The sequence below is a fragment of the Phyllopteryx taeniolatus genome, chromosome 15 (genome assembly GCF_024500385.1).
Source record: "Phyllopteryx taeniolatus isolate TA_2022b chromosome 15, UOR_Ptae_1.2, whole genome shotgun sequence".
Taxonomy (NCBI): Eukaryota; Metazoa; Chordata; class Actinopteri; order Syngnathiformes; family Syngnathidae; genus Phyllopteryx; species Phyllopteryx taeniolatus.
This window is the reverse complement of record NC_084516.1, coordinates 12,410,706-12,426,431: the sequence shown is the minus strand read 5'-3', so window position 1 is coordinate 12,426,431 and position 15,726 is coordinate 12,410,706. Positions and strand designations below refer to the sequence as shown.

Sequence of the window (15,726 nt, the reverse complement as noted above, 5' to 3'; positions counted from 1 at the left end):
GAACTATTGATGTGTAAATGAGGCAAAAAAAAAACATCTAAACAAAAAAACAAAAAATAATAAATAACATTGTGAACAAAGTGCAAGATTTATTGTTACATTATATGGTAATCTACGTAATTATACGATAGGCTGTGTCATCCATAGCTAATATGATTGATTCTAGTTTCATGTATGGGACTGAAAAGCACATCACCAACTGGTAATTCAATTAAACATCCTGATCCTGATCCTGAATCCTCGTAGGCCACCTGTGATGTTCATGGGAGCTACACGTCACACACGCTCACACACGCTCACGCACACACACGCTCACACACACACACACACACACTGAACCCCTTACCCTCCATTCACCCCCACCGTAGACCCCCGATCCCTTGGAACAGAGCAACGCTGTCTCCACCGCTCTCCATCAAGCCCAGTGCCGCCGCCCCAACCCCCCCATTCGCTATCTCCGCGGCGATAACCATGGGAACAGCAGCACTGTGGGAACGGACCACCAGTTGACCAAAATAGACAGCAGGAAAATGGAGGGAAAGAAAGAACTAAAGACAGAAATGCCTCCCCGGATCCAAAGAAGCTGCATGTAACAAATCCATGGCATCATCCAGACAGACAGGTACTCAGACACTTTATTCACCTCTGGTTTACACTGGGAACAGAAGGTGACACTGAGTGGCTTGAGTTCCAGTATTAATTCTCATCTCAGCGGTGGTGGGACATGTTGCAGGTTCTGGCTCTCACACACATTTCTTACAGTTAACAAGATAGTAGCAGCTTGGCACCCTTGACCTCAAACACCCCCACCCGAAAAACACATTAATGCAACAGAAACACACACCTAGTAACACCCGCAACCACATTGCCACCGAAACCCACACGGGCGAACTGACCTAAGTTCAGAGCAGACATGACTGGAATAGTTGGCAGAGGCAATGCGAAACTTGTGTCCTAACAGCAATATCTTTTTGTGGAAATCAAGCTATATTGGTGTTTATTTGTGTTTGGTCCATAGGCAATGCTACTAGTCTCCAGAGAGCATACACAAAAATACTCACATGCAAACACACTTTGATGACGCAAGATAAAATACCGGAATTAAGTTCCTATGAGAAACATAGACACTAGGTTTTCTTGGCTTGAGAGGGGAGGAGGAGGAGGAAATGGGAAAAGATGCTAATGCATATCATCATTATATATATATATATATATATATATATATTTTTTTTTTTTAACTTCTGCAGATCTAATTTTCCATTCCATTTACAGTAGATCCTCCCTATTCTAACATACAAGTCCAAGAAATCTACTCTTGAAAACATATCGGGTTATGTATAATCTACATTAATCTCTTCCCTATGCATGCAGTAAATCTCTATTGTTTCCTATTTGGCTTTAATTTATGACTTTTATGTTTTATGACACTAAAGGATGTCACACCAACCTAAATGTAATTGAGCATTACATTTCATGTTTTCCCGTGATTCCTGTTTCATTGAACTCGTTTCTATCTCTACATCAGTTCTTTTCTTAATCAGCATACTTATCCACTCCATCTACTGTATCTCACAAAGCCCCACAGACTCTTGTGCTCGTCCAGGCCTTTCCCAGGCCAAGCAAGCCTGACCTCCCTAGACTTCTACCTCTCACATCCCTGGGGGTGAGGGGTATCCGCCTGTGGCTATTCCCACCCGCCAAGTGCATTCACTTTAATCCGACTGTGTAACAGGAGGAAACGAGAAGGAAACTAAGAAATGGGTGCCCACGAAGGCCCCACAAACATCCTTTTAAAACTTCTCACTCCAGTTATACTTTAACAACCTTCCTCATCTTTCATCACTATTTTCACATTGGGCTAGAATGCTAATAAAATGGTTATTTGAGCCCATCACATTTCTAGTCAAACATAACTGACACAAGAGCAAGCCCCAAAACTGAAGATATTCTTCCAAAGCCCAAGATACAAACTTTCATCAATAAAAACATATAATCATAATTCACAAGACCATGCAGGCAGACCTATTAACCAAAATTAACCATTAAATAAATGAACTATTAACCAGAATCATGGAAGGAGAAGGACAAATCATGGAAGGAGAACAAAAAAAAAAGTCATGCTCGCTAGTTTAATGGCACTTTGCTGGCTTGTCTTGCAGGTTGGTGTATTTTGAGAACGATGTCATGAAAAATTATATTCTTTATTCAAGACGGTACATGATTTGCTGCTTGCTATAATGCCTTGTTGAAGAAACTGAACCCAAAATGCAGACAAATATTAGAGTAGAAAGAGTTTTAGACTGATAGAGAAAAAAAGTATATTAAGACGATATTGGTATTGTTTGTAAGCATGTCCGAACCCCTGGGATCATTGTTTTTCAGCTTGCTGCCCTATGACTAGTAGCAAAGAAAGAATATTTTGGAGACTCTTACCTAAACATTGTTCTGACCTCTGCAACATGCTATTCAAAAAAAAACATTTGACTAGAATGGCTAATAATATTTAATATAATAATAATAATAATAATATTTTATGTAACCCTGTTGACAATAGACAAATAATGAAGTTGAAGGAAGATAAAAGTGGACAAACAAAATGAAAAAAGAATGAATAAAGTACAGGAAAATAAGCAGTTTGGAACCCATCACTCTAGATTACTGGCCAACTTGTAAAGTTGTTTGCATGCACCAAATTGATGTAGCCCTCAAACACTTAAGCGTGAACCTATAATCAAGGTACTCTCTCCTAGAAGTCACATCAACAACACAACAAGAAAAAATGGGTTTCTGACAACATTTTGTCAAGTAAAAGCATGAACAAACAAGACATGAAACGCATGATTGCATGTAGACGAGACACGCCAAGGCATAAACGCAAGCCAGTGTGCCACAGAGTCAAGATAATAATAAACCTAAACAACCAAGTTCCCTGTTGAGAAGGGCGGGAAGAGTTCCTAATCATGCAAGCTGTGTTCAGCAGAATGAACTGCAAAAGAGCTTTGCTATGCTGCACTGCCACTTGAGTGTGGGAGAATGCTCTATGCTTCACTAAGCTGCAAAGACCCAAGATCACATTTCACTATCGCAAGGGAAACCATTAAACCATGACCACAGACACAGCAGCAGTATCTGGGGAGGGAAATACATGGCTGCTATGACTCATCCTCTCAACAGGTTTTTCAGTTATGTTTCATCGATAGAATTTGTTGAGATCGATCGCAGGCAATGTTTTAAGAGTTGAGTTTGCAAAAGTTGGACAAAATGCCTACATATGCCATTATGATGCTGGTCTAATTGTCCTTTGGAGACTAATAAAATGCATAAAGTCTGATGGAATGGGAAACTCTTTCTCGAGATGTTTGGAACACGGGCTCTGTTACCAGTGTTGTATTGAGCAGAATAATGCTGCCCAGGGCAGTTACTATATTTTTTCAGCCTGGGGATCAATTTGAGAACATGATCATCTGTACGTGAACCTTTTCTAAAGTTTTTTTATTTTCTTTTTAAATGAAAATTATTTGTTTTTTGTTTTTCCTAGATTGTTGTCGTGTAAACACACACTCAGGATCTATTTTTTGTGTGGTGTTGTTGGCATTACTTGACCCCAGCTTTGTTATTATGCAGCACAGAAGTATCCCTCCCTTAGGAGACTGGAAGGGCAATCACTCACAGCAGCAGTCAGGCCATGCAGCTACTGTGCTCTGCAAAACATGAGAAACTTCCTCTTTCTGTGAGGACATTCGAGGGGAAGGCATCAGTAAGTGGTTCCCTCTCCCCAAGCTGCGGGGGAAAGTAGACCCTCTCGAGTGCCTCTCGGCTTCCCCGCCTCCCCCGTGAGCCAACCGCGCAGTCGAACAGAGACTTGCATACACACAATCGTGCACATGTGCACACACTCACATGCAGTGTGGTTTCTCCTCAGGAGGGGAACATAAACAGGGCTGTCTGTCTGCGAGCGTACAGCTAGTTCTCATGACATCACCACCCATCAGGAATGCACCGCTCTGCCCTGTCGAAACCTCTCCACCAGCCAGAAGCTTGCATGCACCAACACACACATGCACAAAAGCACATGTTGAATGATTAATGCACCACCACCATTTTTCCCCCCCAGGGAAACGTATAGTGTTCACAACACACACGCAAATGGCATTTGAGTTATTTTCTCCTCTCTTGCATTCCTTTTCCTCAATGATTGTTTCTAATTTATCATCTTCCCGTGCATTCCCTCCCTTATCATTTATCACCATCAATCCTCAATCCTCACCATTTACATATGTGTGTTGTCGCAAGACCACCCACACACAAAGACTCATCAAGAATGGCACAGGCACAGACCTCCACCTAGGCTGAAATATCTTAAACATGTCTGCGAGTGTTGACCTTTTTTCACAGACGCATCATCTGCTGGACCTGGTGGGTCACTGACCCCATTTGGACCTGCAGCGCTGTTGGATTCTAAGAGCAAACAGGGAAAATATGTTCCTCAATCAACATCTATCCAGACCTGCAACAAATTGTAATGGCTTTTTCCTTATTTTCTGCCTAATCACCTGTTAATTAAAGCTATGTTTCATCCAAGTGCCACCGTTCTGTAGGTTTGCCAGGTAAATGCTGATCAGACTTGTGTCTCTGTGGTTTGTGTACGCAGGATGGTAATAGCTGCGCACCGTAAGCAACGTGAGAAACATTACTGTACGTCAGACCACACCAGCAAGACTGCAGCTGATTAATTAACCAAAGAAAATAATAGAGACATGGCAAGGTGCAGTGCGCGGAAAGTACCTGTAAAAAGTAAACAGCTTTCAATGGAACCTTCGGTTCATAATCTACTGATTATTATTTTTTTTTTTTAATAACAGTTGTAACTGGTGTTTACTTTCCATTAAATTAATTAATTTCCCACACAAAATCCAGTAGACAATTCTTTATCAGCTATCAAAGGACTAGTGTCTAGCTTCTCCCTCCACAATTGCACCAAAGTGTACCGCTGCGACCAACAACCCAAATGATAGCCTACTGAAAAGGAAGTGCAATTAAGCTGTAGTGTTTGGTAGAATATATAAATATAAGTAACTAACCAAACAACAAAAAACAATTACAAGCTAACTTCTTAAGTTTTTCCACTGGACAAAGCAAAGACTCAGCTGCCCAACCGAACAAAGATCACAGCTGAACTCGAATAGATTGCTGCCGAGCAGCTAATTGAATATCCATGTACTATTGGCAAACCACTATGGAACATTGGATGGATGGATAAAAATATACTGCATATTGAACAATCTGCTTTGCCATGTTCTCTGTGCAGTAATTAAGGCACAACAGTGACTGCATGCGTAAAAGGGACTTTTGTGTGTTCTGGTAAATGTGTGTGGAAAACAAGGGAAATTACGCATTACTTCCTTGTATTGGTGCTTAGAGGAAAAGCCCCGTTGGGGCTCTCTCCTCCCTTCTCACCTCTCTTCCTCCCTCCTCCCTGTTCTGTCCCTTCCATCACCATCCTGCATCATCTTTTTCCTCTTACTGAGATCCCATTATCTACCAGTGGTAATTCCCCCCTTCACATTCCCTCTTGCATCCCTATCTCCAGCTCACCTTGTCATTATCATGGACACTTGCTGCCTTCTCGCTCGCTCTGCCTCCCTAAACCCTCTCTGATTCTCTCAGGCTCGGTGACAGGAAGCAGCTTGGCTCTCAGACAATGGAACACATCAAAACCCGCCACCAGCCTCACCAACTTCACGCACACACACATACATATTCACAAACAGAGCAAGACAAACAGGACATTCCAGCTGCCGGCTGTACCGGATTCCTCGCCTCTGCTAAACTGAAACGGAGAGTCAAGCTGAGGGTGGGAGTGGAGAAGTGAAGCAGGGGCAAGGGGGCCAGGAGGAGATGGGGAGATGAGGTCAGACAGGGAGAAATAAAGGTAATCTCAGGCACTAAGTGAAGAGTAGACTGAATGTTGGAGAGCAAATGATGACGGTCTGATTTTGTACAATGACCCATGAACAGAAAGGCTTCTACGTCAGTTCCCATCAATGAAGCGGAAGACAATACTGCGGATCAGAAGAGAAATCATTCCTTGATAGATGACGAATGATTCGTAAAGTTGTAAAGTTGTAATTTCAGGAAATATTTATACAAATAAAACAAAATGAAAAATACTAAGTACTGTGCAGCTGTAACTGAAACAGGTCACCATCATCAGTAAAATTATTATATGCATGAATTTTAATATATTTGTCAGACAATTTATATTGGAAAATGCTTTTCGTTTTTAACCAAAATTGGTACCTCTATATTAAGATACCAGGTCAATGGTTTTCAGAGTAGGAAAGGTACTATCAGAATATCAGTGTTCCATTCATTTCTTTTAGACAAATTATTATTGAGTATGTCAGCTACTGTTCCACTTAATTAATTGTTTCCACATCACATGACAGTGCCCCAACAGCAAAGTGAAAGCTGGAGTACATATTAGTGGTCCACTCATGTTTGCACAGTGGGATCTCGTCCTGGTTTGGTTCCAGTCAGACACACAGATGCAGCAGGTTGCCATCGACACAATAAAATGATGACTATTGCGGCGCTCCATCTTAATGACAAAATCTAACTGCAATAATTTACATTATATGTCACATGACCACCCGTTGTGTGTGTGTGTGTGTGTGTGTGTGTGCACTTTCCTTTAGCACTTTCTTAAGCCCTATGAGAGTGTGTAACAGGAGACGTGAAGCACTCACCACACACAGTGGGAAATATTTGGGATGGTTTCCCTCGGAATGTTTTGGCGTGCCTATGGAATGCCCTCCCCTTTTTAACCGTCTCTACCTCCCTTTTCTTGCCATTGCTCCCTGTCATCTCCTGAGGGCAGGGGCAGTGGGAAACCGGTAAATGCATCAATCTAACCTTGTATAATATAGAGATTCTACAAATGTTTTGGCTCTTTGTATCAGTTTGTCAAATCTAATGCGCAACTTTGAGCATTGATGACTTCATAGATATACACATTTTTCATGATGCCTTGAGCATCAACATGCAACACTATCTCAGATGAAGTCATTACAATTTGCATCCTGTACTTTTTTTCTCTTAAATTTAATAGGACGAGGTTAATAAATTCTGGATTGCTTTGTGCACCTCATGCATCGCATTCTTTAACATTAAATGTCACAGAAGTATAAAAATCAACCAATAAAGTAATGAAAAACGTGTAAAACTTGACACACTGAGATCTTTGCATGCTCTGCTAGATAGCGGCTAGCGAAAGGAGCCAGCGTTACAACTTCTCTCAGTGTCAAACAGTAAATGCATGACACCAGAAAACAGAATATCCAAATAAAAGTCCTTGGTTCACCTAACGTTGATCAGTACTGGTTATGGCTCAGGAAACAGGAATTGGTGGGTGGGTGGCTGGTAATGGAAAAAAAAAACAACTACCAAGTAAAACCAGTAACATACCTAAATAAAACGAAACAGAACTAGCACGTCTACTCAGTCATCCATATGACTAATGGTGATCATCTCCAACAATCATAACACTGAAACACTTGCTAACGCTGAATAGAAGTACTTTACTGCTTTTAGTAATAGTCTACTTACGTCATGGTAACTGGGCACCATGTTTTTTTCTTCTCTTCTAATGTTCTTTTGTGGAATGGACCTTCTTTCAGAATAAATGTTGCAAAAAATAAGAAAAACAATTACTTCCTTCTGGATGATATGAGGTGCACTAACAGCTCACATTATGACAATTTAATGTCCAACATACATATTTCTAAAAAAAAAACACAAATTTTACGAGCTTTAATGCGATTGAGAACAGGTTTCGTTGAAGTAATGTGTGTCAGAAGGTGAATTCTGTATTCGCTGTTCATTCTCAAGATTGTGCCTCACATGGAGAGATTTATCTGGCCTTTCTAAACAATATTGCGGTTTGCAAATGGCGAAATCCCTGTGTTCTTTGCAATGCTGCGCTGAGAGACATTGTTTGAAATTACAGTTGCATGACCATATTTGTGGTGGTTTGGAAAAAAAATAAAATAAAATAAAATATGAATAAGGGTTGGCCAATTCACATGTGCGCTCATATACCCGGGGCTATGCCAAGTAGCTTAAAACATGTTGAAACCTTTCACATTCTTCCTGGTTGTCAGCCCACAGCTCTTTGCAGATCAAAGCACAGACAAGTTGCCTTATTCTCATTCAACCTCCTCTTCCTTGAGTGGCATCCCCCTCATACACACTCTTATAGCCTCCACACAATCTTTGTCACAATTAACAGGTGCAATTTTAGTCTCACTTTATCTCTTGATTTTCATTGACTTTCACTGGTTCTCTTTTGCTTTTTCCCTCCGTCATCACCTCTGCTCTCACTTCTCACCCCTCCCTCCCCTTTTCCTCTTGCTAACCCCACCGTAGGTCTGACCCCTCCCTTGCGTGGTGTGGCGGTTCCTGTTGCTCTTGTTTTCACTTCCCCAGCAGTCTGGCGCGTGGGAACCAACATCGCTGCTTCAGCAGCAGCACTGTCTATGACTGACTTTCAATTCCTGTATCTGTGTAAGCATGTGTGTGCGCGCGTGTGTGTTTATGTGTGTAAAAGGTACTGAGGTGTGTGCGTGTGTGATGCTTCCAGGAAGCATTTGTGAGTTTGGGATTTTGTGCGTGTATGCATCTCACGCTATGTGTGATATGTGTTTGCTGGGTCAACATCTATCTCACAGGTGATCTGTGCAATCTCAACGTCAATAAAAGGCTAGCATCTGGTGGCACTGAGCATCTCAACTGACGTTTTTGTGTGTGGGAGGAAAATATTAGTGCACATCTGGCAAATTAGTGGTAAAGATTGGATATAGTTGAATAAGGGGAGTGTAATGAGGTGTAAAGCACTGCCAACTCCACCCAGGGACCAAACCTTTTGCAAAAATATGAAAAGGATAAAATTCAAGGACGAAGCACTATGCCACGTAATCTGATCTTTGTGGAAATGATAAACAGTGTATGACTGACAATGAATGATAAGTCACGGTTACAAGTTGACAATCAATTTATTGATCATGAGAATTTATTTCACTTGATGATAATTCTCAAAATAAAAGGACCCAAAATGGGCTGATGGGCTTTTTTTTTTGTTAATTGTCAGCGGAATGTTGTAAGACATTTTATTATTCATCAAGAAGTGCAATTATGTTAGAGAAAACCTGGTCTATGATGATGAGGCTACTCTGGGCTTGTTGGCTTATACTGTATACTAACGTGTCAATGGAAATTCCCTACTACAACATTAGAAAATAAAAAATAGATTGCCATGCAATGGCAATCCATGCACAAATATATCTTATCTTATATATCTTCTTTCCAACTACTACTTTGTGTACACAGAGCCATTCTACTGCTCTTGGTCCTTCTTGGGCTCTCTATGGTAGACACAAATTCCTATGCCTTCAAAATCTTCATGCCCGAGTGATGCACAGAAACATTTAACCTTTTCATGGGCACAAACTCTTAAATCTCCTTTTCTGTCTTTTCTTGCTTCTCCTTCCACGTGACATTCAAGCAGCGATGTGTGCTCATGACGTGAGAAACCCAGAGAAACAAAAGGCTAAGAAACAAACCGATGCAGTCCTTTTCAATCAGACAACAAGGGAGCTAATTTTGGCTGGGTGGGCTGTAGCGAAGACCCAAAGGCCTACTCTCTCCAGTAAACTTTGATTAATTTAGTATTAGAGTTAGTATTCCCAATTGTGGTTTAATGGTCTTTTCTGTCTTAGTACATTACTGTTGGTAAGTTTTTACAGTTAGAATAAATAGAATACATTTCTGCCACACTGTTATTTCCATACATCTTTAAATACACCAGCCCAGCAGGACAAACTGTGACAGCTTTCATGTGTTTGGAATATACAGTATAAACTGGTTACACGTGGTGTAAAACAAAATTTTTATACAAGTAACAATATAGCAACTTAGCTTCTCGCTTGACTAGCAACGTGACAAGATTTGCTAAAAATGACAGTCTGACAAAATGGGCACTTCAACTTGAGTACATCACAGCAAGATCTTTGAAAATTGGATGAAGTGATCCTGAGAAATTTAATTTTTCGGGAAAAAAAAAATCTCCTTTTTGGGGAACGTTTTGTGTGATATCCCCTATTGAAAATCTGGTCAAAAAACGTCTTCAAATTAGACTAAAACAGTAACCGTCTCATTTCTTCTGCTACTGAGGGAACCCATTCTCGGATTGGCTGACAACTTTCAGTTAAAAACATCCACCAATTGCTCATAGCGGCTGAAATTCCGAGACGACGCATCAAAATTACCGTGATGTTCAGAACGGCGTCATTTGCCCTAAAAACTCGACTTAACTACCGCAAATAGAACTTTATTGGTGAGAACACCAGTGAGGGCAGTAGAAGTAATGTCGAGTCATATTTATTTCTATAGCTCTTAATCACAAAAAGAGTCTCGAAGGGCTTCACAGGCCCACAGTTGACAAAGATTGACAACATCCCCTGATCTAAACCCTGCAATCAGGAAAGGAACAAATATCAATCAATTGTTTTTTCTGTGAATTTATTTGTTGTGAAGGATTTTTGAGGCTTTTGAAGTGCTCGTTCTATGTTTTTTTTTTTTTTTTTTTAATTCCACAAAAATGGCGGCAACTTCTTACGTTGCAATTCATCCATCCATCCATTTTCTGAGCCGCTTCTCCTCACGAGGGTCGCGGGCGTGCTGGAGCTTATCCCAGCTATCATCGGGCAGGAGGCGGGGTACACCCTGAACTGGTTGCCAGCCAATCGCAGGCCACATACAAACAAACAACCATTCGCACTCACAGTCACACCTAAGGGCAATTTAGAGTCTCCAATTAACGCATGTTTTTGGGATGTGGGAGGAAACCGGAGTGCCCGGAGAAAACCCACGCAGGCACGCGGAGAACATGCAAACCCCACACAGGCGGGGCCGGGGATTGAACCTGGGTCCTCAGAACTGTGAGGCTGACGCTCTAACCAGTCGCCCACCGTGCCGCACGTTGCAATTTTGACCAATTAATATTGGTCACTGGTTGTTCAGCTCAATTTTGCTTTGAGTGTTTTGAGGCATCTTCATAATCTCCAGACAGGGGGTGGTCCAGGTTTGTTTAAATGTTGGGGGCCTGACAAAACAGCACCAAGTGGTGTATCTTGACACATTTTTTGGGGGGAGCACGAGGAGCAGACGAGAACACCCAAGTTTAGGAACAGCTCTGGAAAAATACGCCCTTCCAGTCATCAGCACACATGGCAAACACAGTACACACAGTTATCAAAACAGCCACCCACAAAGATATCGACAGGTCAAATGCCATACATCAACTGGAAATGCAATGGCGGCTGATGATCAGTATCCCCTCGGGCATCCTTCAATTGTTTAACGTTAGACAGTATGTGTATCACAAAAGTTGATCAGCCAAACAATTCCAATCAAACTGCTGTTATGAATGGGGAAATTATTTAAAATAATCATAATAGGATTATATGTCAGGCCTATTTTGAGACCTCACGTATAAATACATACTATTTTAATGTAATCCAAATAAAACTGTGCACAGGTCGTTGCAGCAGAGCACAGATTGTGGACTACAATTATTCTGTTATTGGTGGCAATTGTCAAACATGAAACCTGTTCATATTTTGCAAATATGAGTTAGAGGAATACAATTAATTGCAATTCGTATGTCTATAGATTTTAAATATTCCACTCATAGGCTACTGTTTTACTTCTACTGTATTTTATATTCAAAGAAGGTTGACAGACAATTTGTTTTAATACTTCTCACACGTAACGTTCGCACATTTATTCCCTAATAAAACGGTAAAGGCAGCACAGGGTCACTATATATAAAACCATGTTGTGATTGTGAGCTTCTTATAAAACATATTATATTTGATAATACTGTAGTGATACACCTAAATGAAGATTCTTAGCCAAAACCGAAAGCCGAAAATGAGGAAACCAAGAACGAAACACAGATGCCAAGTTTCATTTATTGCTTTGACTGTGTACTAACCTCACTAAAAGCAAGGTATTTTCAATTGCATAAATATTAAAGCTTCAAAGAATAAATCAATTAGAAAATGAAAATACTTATTTAGTACTGACATTCCAACAATGCACCGATAGGGCTGGACGATATGGGAAAAAAAAAAATCCTACCACAATGGTTTTTTCTTTTATATCAGTCAACATATATCATGTAGGGCTATGAACGGATCAGTGGTGATTCAAGTCGAGTGTGGCAAAAAAAGCGAACGCCGAGTCAGATGTTTTGGATTTGAATAAAAACAAATCAAAGAATAGCACACTACAACAAGAGCTGCAATGCTTTTGCCACGCCATATTAACTTCCTTTGTTCTACGGTCGTCGCCATTTTGACTTCCTGCGCATGTGCATATGCAGTTTGAAAGTAGCTACTGTAGTCATACAGCTGATAATAGAGTAGCGATGCACGTAGCCTTCTCCCCCCGAGAGCGATAATCTCTGCGGAATGATGGACATGCCCGAGGAACTGCACTAATATTCATGAATGTGACCGCGGCAGAATAAGGGAGAAAACGTTGTGCAAGAGTAATTCAACATATCGTGGCAGATGATTGCTAGCAGCTAACTAGCGGCTAATGTTCTCAGACAGCAATTTGATGGATGGATTTACGCATTTTACGGCACAGAGACATGCGTTCCTCCCATATCCTAAAAACATGCATGGTAGGTTAATTGAAGACTCAAAATTGTCCATAGGTGTGAATGTGAGTGCCAATGATTGTTTGTCTATAAGTGCCCTGCGATTGGCTGGTGACCAGTTCAGGGTGTACCCTGTCTCTCGCCCAGAGTCAGCTGCGATAGGCTCCACCACCCCCTGCGACCCTAGTGAAGATAAGCGGTATGGAAAATGGATGGATGGATCATGTAATTAACTTAGGATTTATTTTTTTCCCCCCATTTTATATTTTTTTATTTTTATTTCAGTCCCGTGTGCCACCCAGTGGACAGTGTAGCACAGCACTCATCTGTTTGTCAGTATTTAAATAAATCATGTTTGTCAGTATTTAAATAAACAAAATACGTGCACGTTTTTCGTATGTAAAATATGATGTCATCATTTATTTAATTGTATTTTTTTTTACCCTCGTGAGGAAAAGCAATACAGAAAATGGATGGATTTATTTATACATAAACTAACTTTTGGACCATTTTCAGTGGCTGAAAATTCGGTGCATCACTATTTGATAAGTACACAAAGGTTCATGTTACAAAAACTTAAAGGAACAGGATGAACATTCTTCCTACCTGGCAGCGACTGAATATATCACAAGGAGTTGGCCGGACATTGAAGTGTCTGAGCACTCGGACAGCTTGGTCTCTGGCCTTCTCCGAGCAGTCCAGGGATAGACAGCGGCCCTCGGCCACCTGAGACCTCAACTGTGATCATACAAACACATACACCAGTACATCCAAGTAAACAGTGAGCATTTTCAAATAGAATTCACATTTTATTTAGTAGTTGTTTCTTACAGTCTGGTATGGCTGTCCACATGTGAGTATAACACGGTACTCAGCTTGTGCTAACTGGACAAAAGAACACATGATTACACAATCACAAATGGGTTTTTTGCCCAACCATGTTAACATTGCAAGGTATTTAGATGTGGTTGATATTGTACATCTTGCATATATTATACACTAGGGCTTGGGCTGTGGAATATTCTTAGACCTATTATTCTGGAAAAAAGTTTTTTTCCCCCAATTGAGTTGTTCATTTTATAGGCCACATTAATGGTGGAAAAGGTTTTTAAATTATTCATCTTGTTCAATTGTCAGGTTTTTGTGAGATAAAAAAATGAGACCAAAGGTTTTAATATCACTGTAAGCTTAAGGAACACTTGGCCTTTACAACTACCTGAAATGAAAATGGAAGAAATGGGTAAAGGTCTAGGTATAAGGTCGACCCGGAAATTATTTTTGGATCATAAAGATACTAACCGAGCCGTGACAAACGTGGGTTACCTTTGTGTAAAGGGATTCCATGATGTCTTGACCGGGGTGTTAAGTTTAACACCTGAATCTTACCTATCCCGGACTGTTGTGTTAGTATTATATATGCAGACGCTGGTGCTTACACATTTACTTATCCGATGGCGGGATGCTGTGTCGCTCTGTGTAATTTCCCATGCTAATGGCAATATCCCACTTCACTGAGTTCTGCTCTGATACTGCAATTTTGGAAAGATTTGTTTAAAAGTGGTATATCGTCTAATTCATTCCAAAGGTTTTTGATAGGATTTAGGTCTGTGCTCTCAGGTTCTTCCACACCAAACACATCCAATAGCGTTATTTCAAGAAACTTGATCCAGGCCAGCCTAATTATTTGTAAATTATAGCGCCTTAACCTTTTAGATACATGTAACTGCTACATTTTCGACTAACATACCTTTGCAGCTACTCTGTGATCATCATTATTTTCCAGCATGACCACATCGACTCCCAAACAGCGCAAGTACCTCCCGAGGCCTTGCAACATGTTGTCACACACGACCCGCAACTGCTGAGGGGCAAGAGGAGCAGGAGGGGAGTCTTCAGGGGGTTTCTTGCCACACAGGAGGCCTTTCTCAGTATCAGAGCAAGGGGGACTGACCCATTGAGCCCCCTGACATTCCTAAATGGACAGAGACAATAATGCGATACTTAAGTGATCCCCACAGGGGGATTTTCTTTTCACTTGCAGAAGAGAGCTGGGAGGTCAAAGCACAGGGTGAGCTATACAACTACCACCCCCGGTGCTGCTAGAGTGTCTTGGTCAAACACGCATTGTTCCCATCCACAGGTTTGATGCCCCGACCCAGATTCTTTACTTGGGATGTTTTTTGTCACTTACAAACTCAGAAAAGTAATAATTGTACAAGTATTGGGACATTATTTATTACGTCTGTTTTCATTTGTGTGGGGCTTTCCACTATTATTGTGTATTTGTTTGTGTGCAAATTCCTGGCTACGGGATCAAATATAAGTGTTAATCAAAACATGAACTAAAAAAACAATAATTAAAAATTAAAAATGTAATTATCGTCTCAACTGGTGGGCTCTGTTCCAAAAGTGTGTGACAGACTCACTCTGGATGGGTCGCAGACAGTCACAAAAATATATTTCTTGTGCATCTCTTGTCTTATTTTTAAACTTTGGGTAAGGTGTAAACATCTATTCATGCATTTTCAATAGCGTTTATCCTCATTAGGGTCACAAGTGTATTAAAGCCTAATTGTGTTGGTGGTCACAATGTTGTAGCTAGTCTGTGTGTGTGCGGGAGTCACAGAAGAGACCAGTTGAGAAACCCCATGCTAGACAGCTACAGATTATCCCTCCAAATATCTTCTGGATTTTCTTCTGCACTGAGTGAATGAAAGCATTAAGACTGGAGTTACTCTACCTATTGGTGGGAAGGTGTTGAATAAATATTGGTTGTGAAAAAAATTCAAATCCTAACCTCCTTGCTGCTGATGTGTTTCTTCATCTTGCTTTTTTTGTCCTTCTGTTTTGCATCTCCATTCTTCTCTGGTTGTCTTAAAGAGATGGAGTGGAGATCGCTTGGAAGCCCAAAGTTGGTGGCGTTAGCGGAGAGCACAGAGTATACATCCAACAAACAGTAAGCATCCGTCACTGAAATAAAGAGAGAGAAGAGGTTAATT

At 40.8% G+C, this 15,726-nt stretch overlaps 1 protein-coding gene across 7 annotated transcripts in view; it reads right to left on the bottom strand.

Annotated features, from left to right (window-relative positions):
* The window catches only part of exd3 (exonuclease 3'-5' domain containing 3), a 52,042-nt gene that overhangs the window by 17,149 nt on the left and 19,167 nt on the right, over positions 1-15,726 (bottom strand). For all 7 annotated transcript variants that reach the window (XM_061800301.1, XM_061800299.1, XM_061800305.1 and 4 more), the window contains 4 exons: positions 15,525-15,697; positions 14,475-14,699; positions 13,559-13,612; positions 13,334-13,465 (listed from right to left, as the gene is read on the bottom strand). In XM_061800301.1, the coding sequence (XP_061656285.1) occupies positions 13,334-13,465; positions 13,559-13,612; positions 14,475-14,699; positions 15,525-15,697 (584 nt within the window). The remainder of the gene's footprint in view (positions 1-13,333; positions 13,466-13,558; positions 13,613-14,474; positions 14,700-15,524; positions 15,698-15,726) is intronic.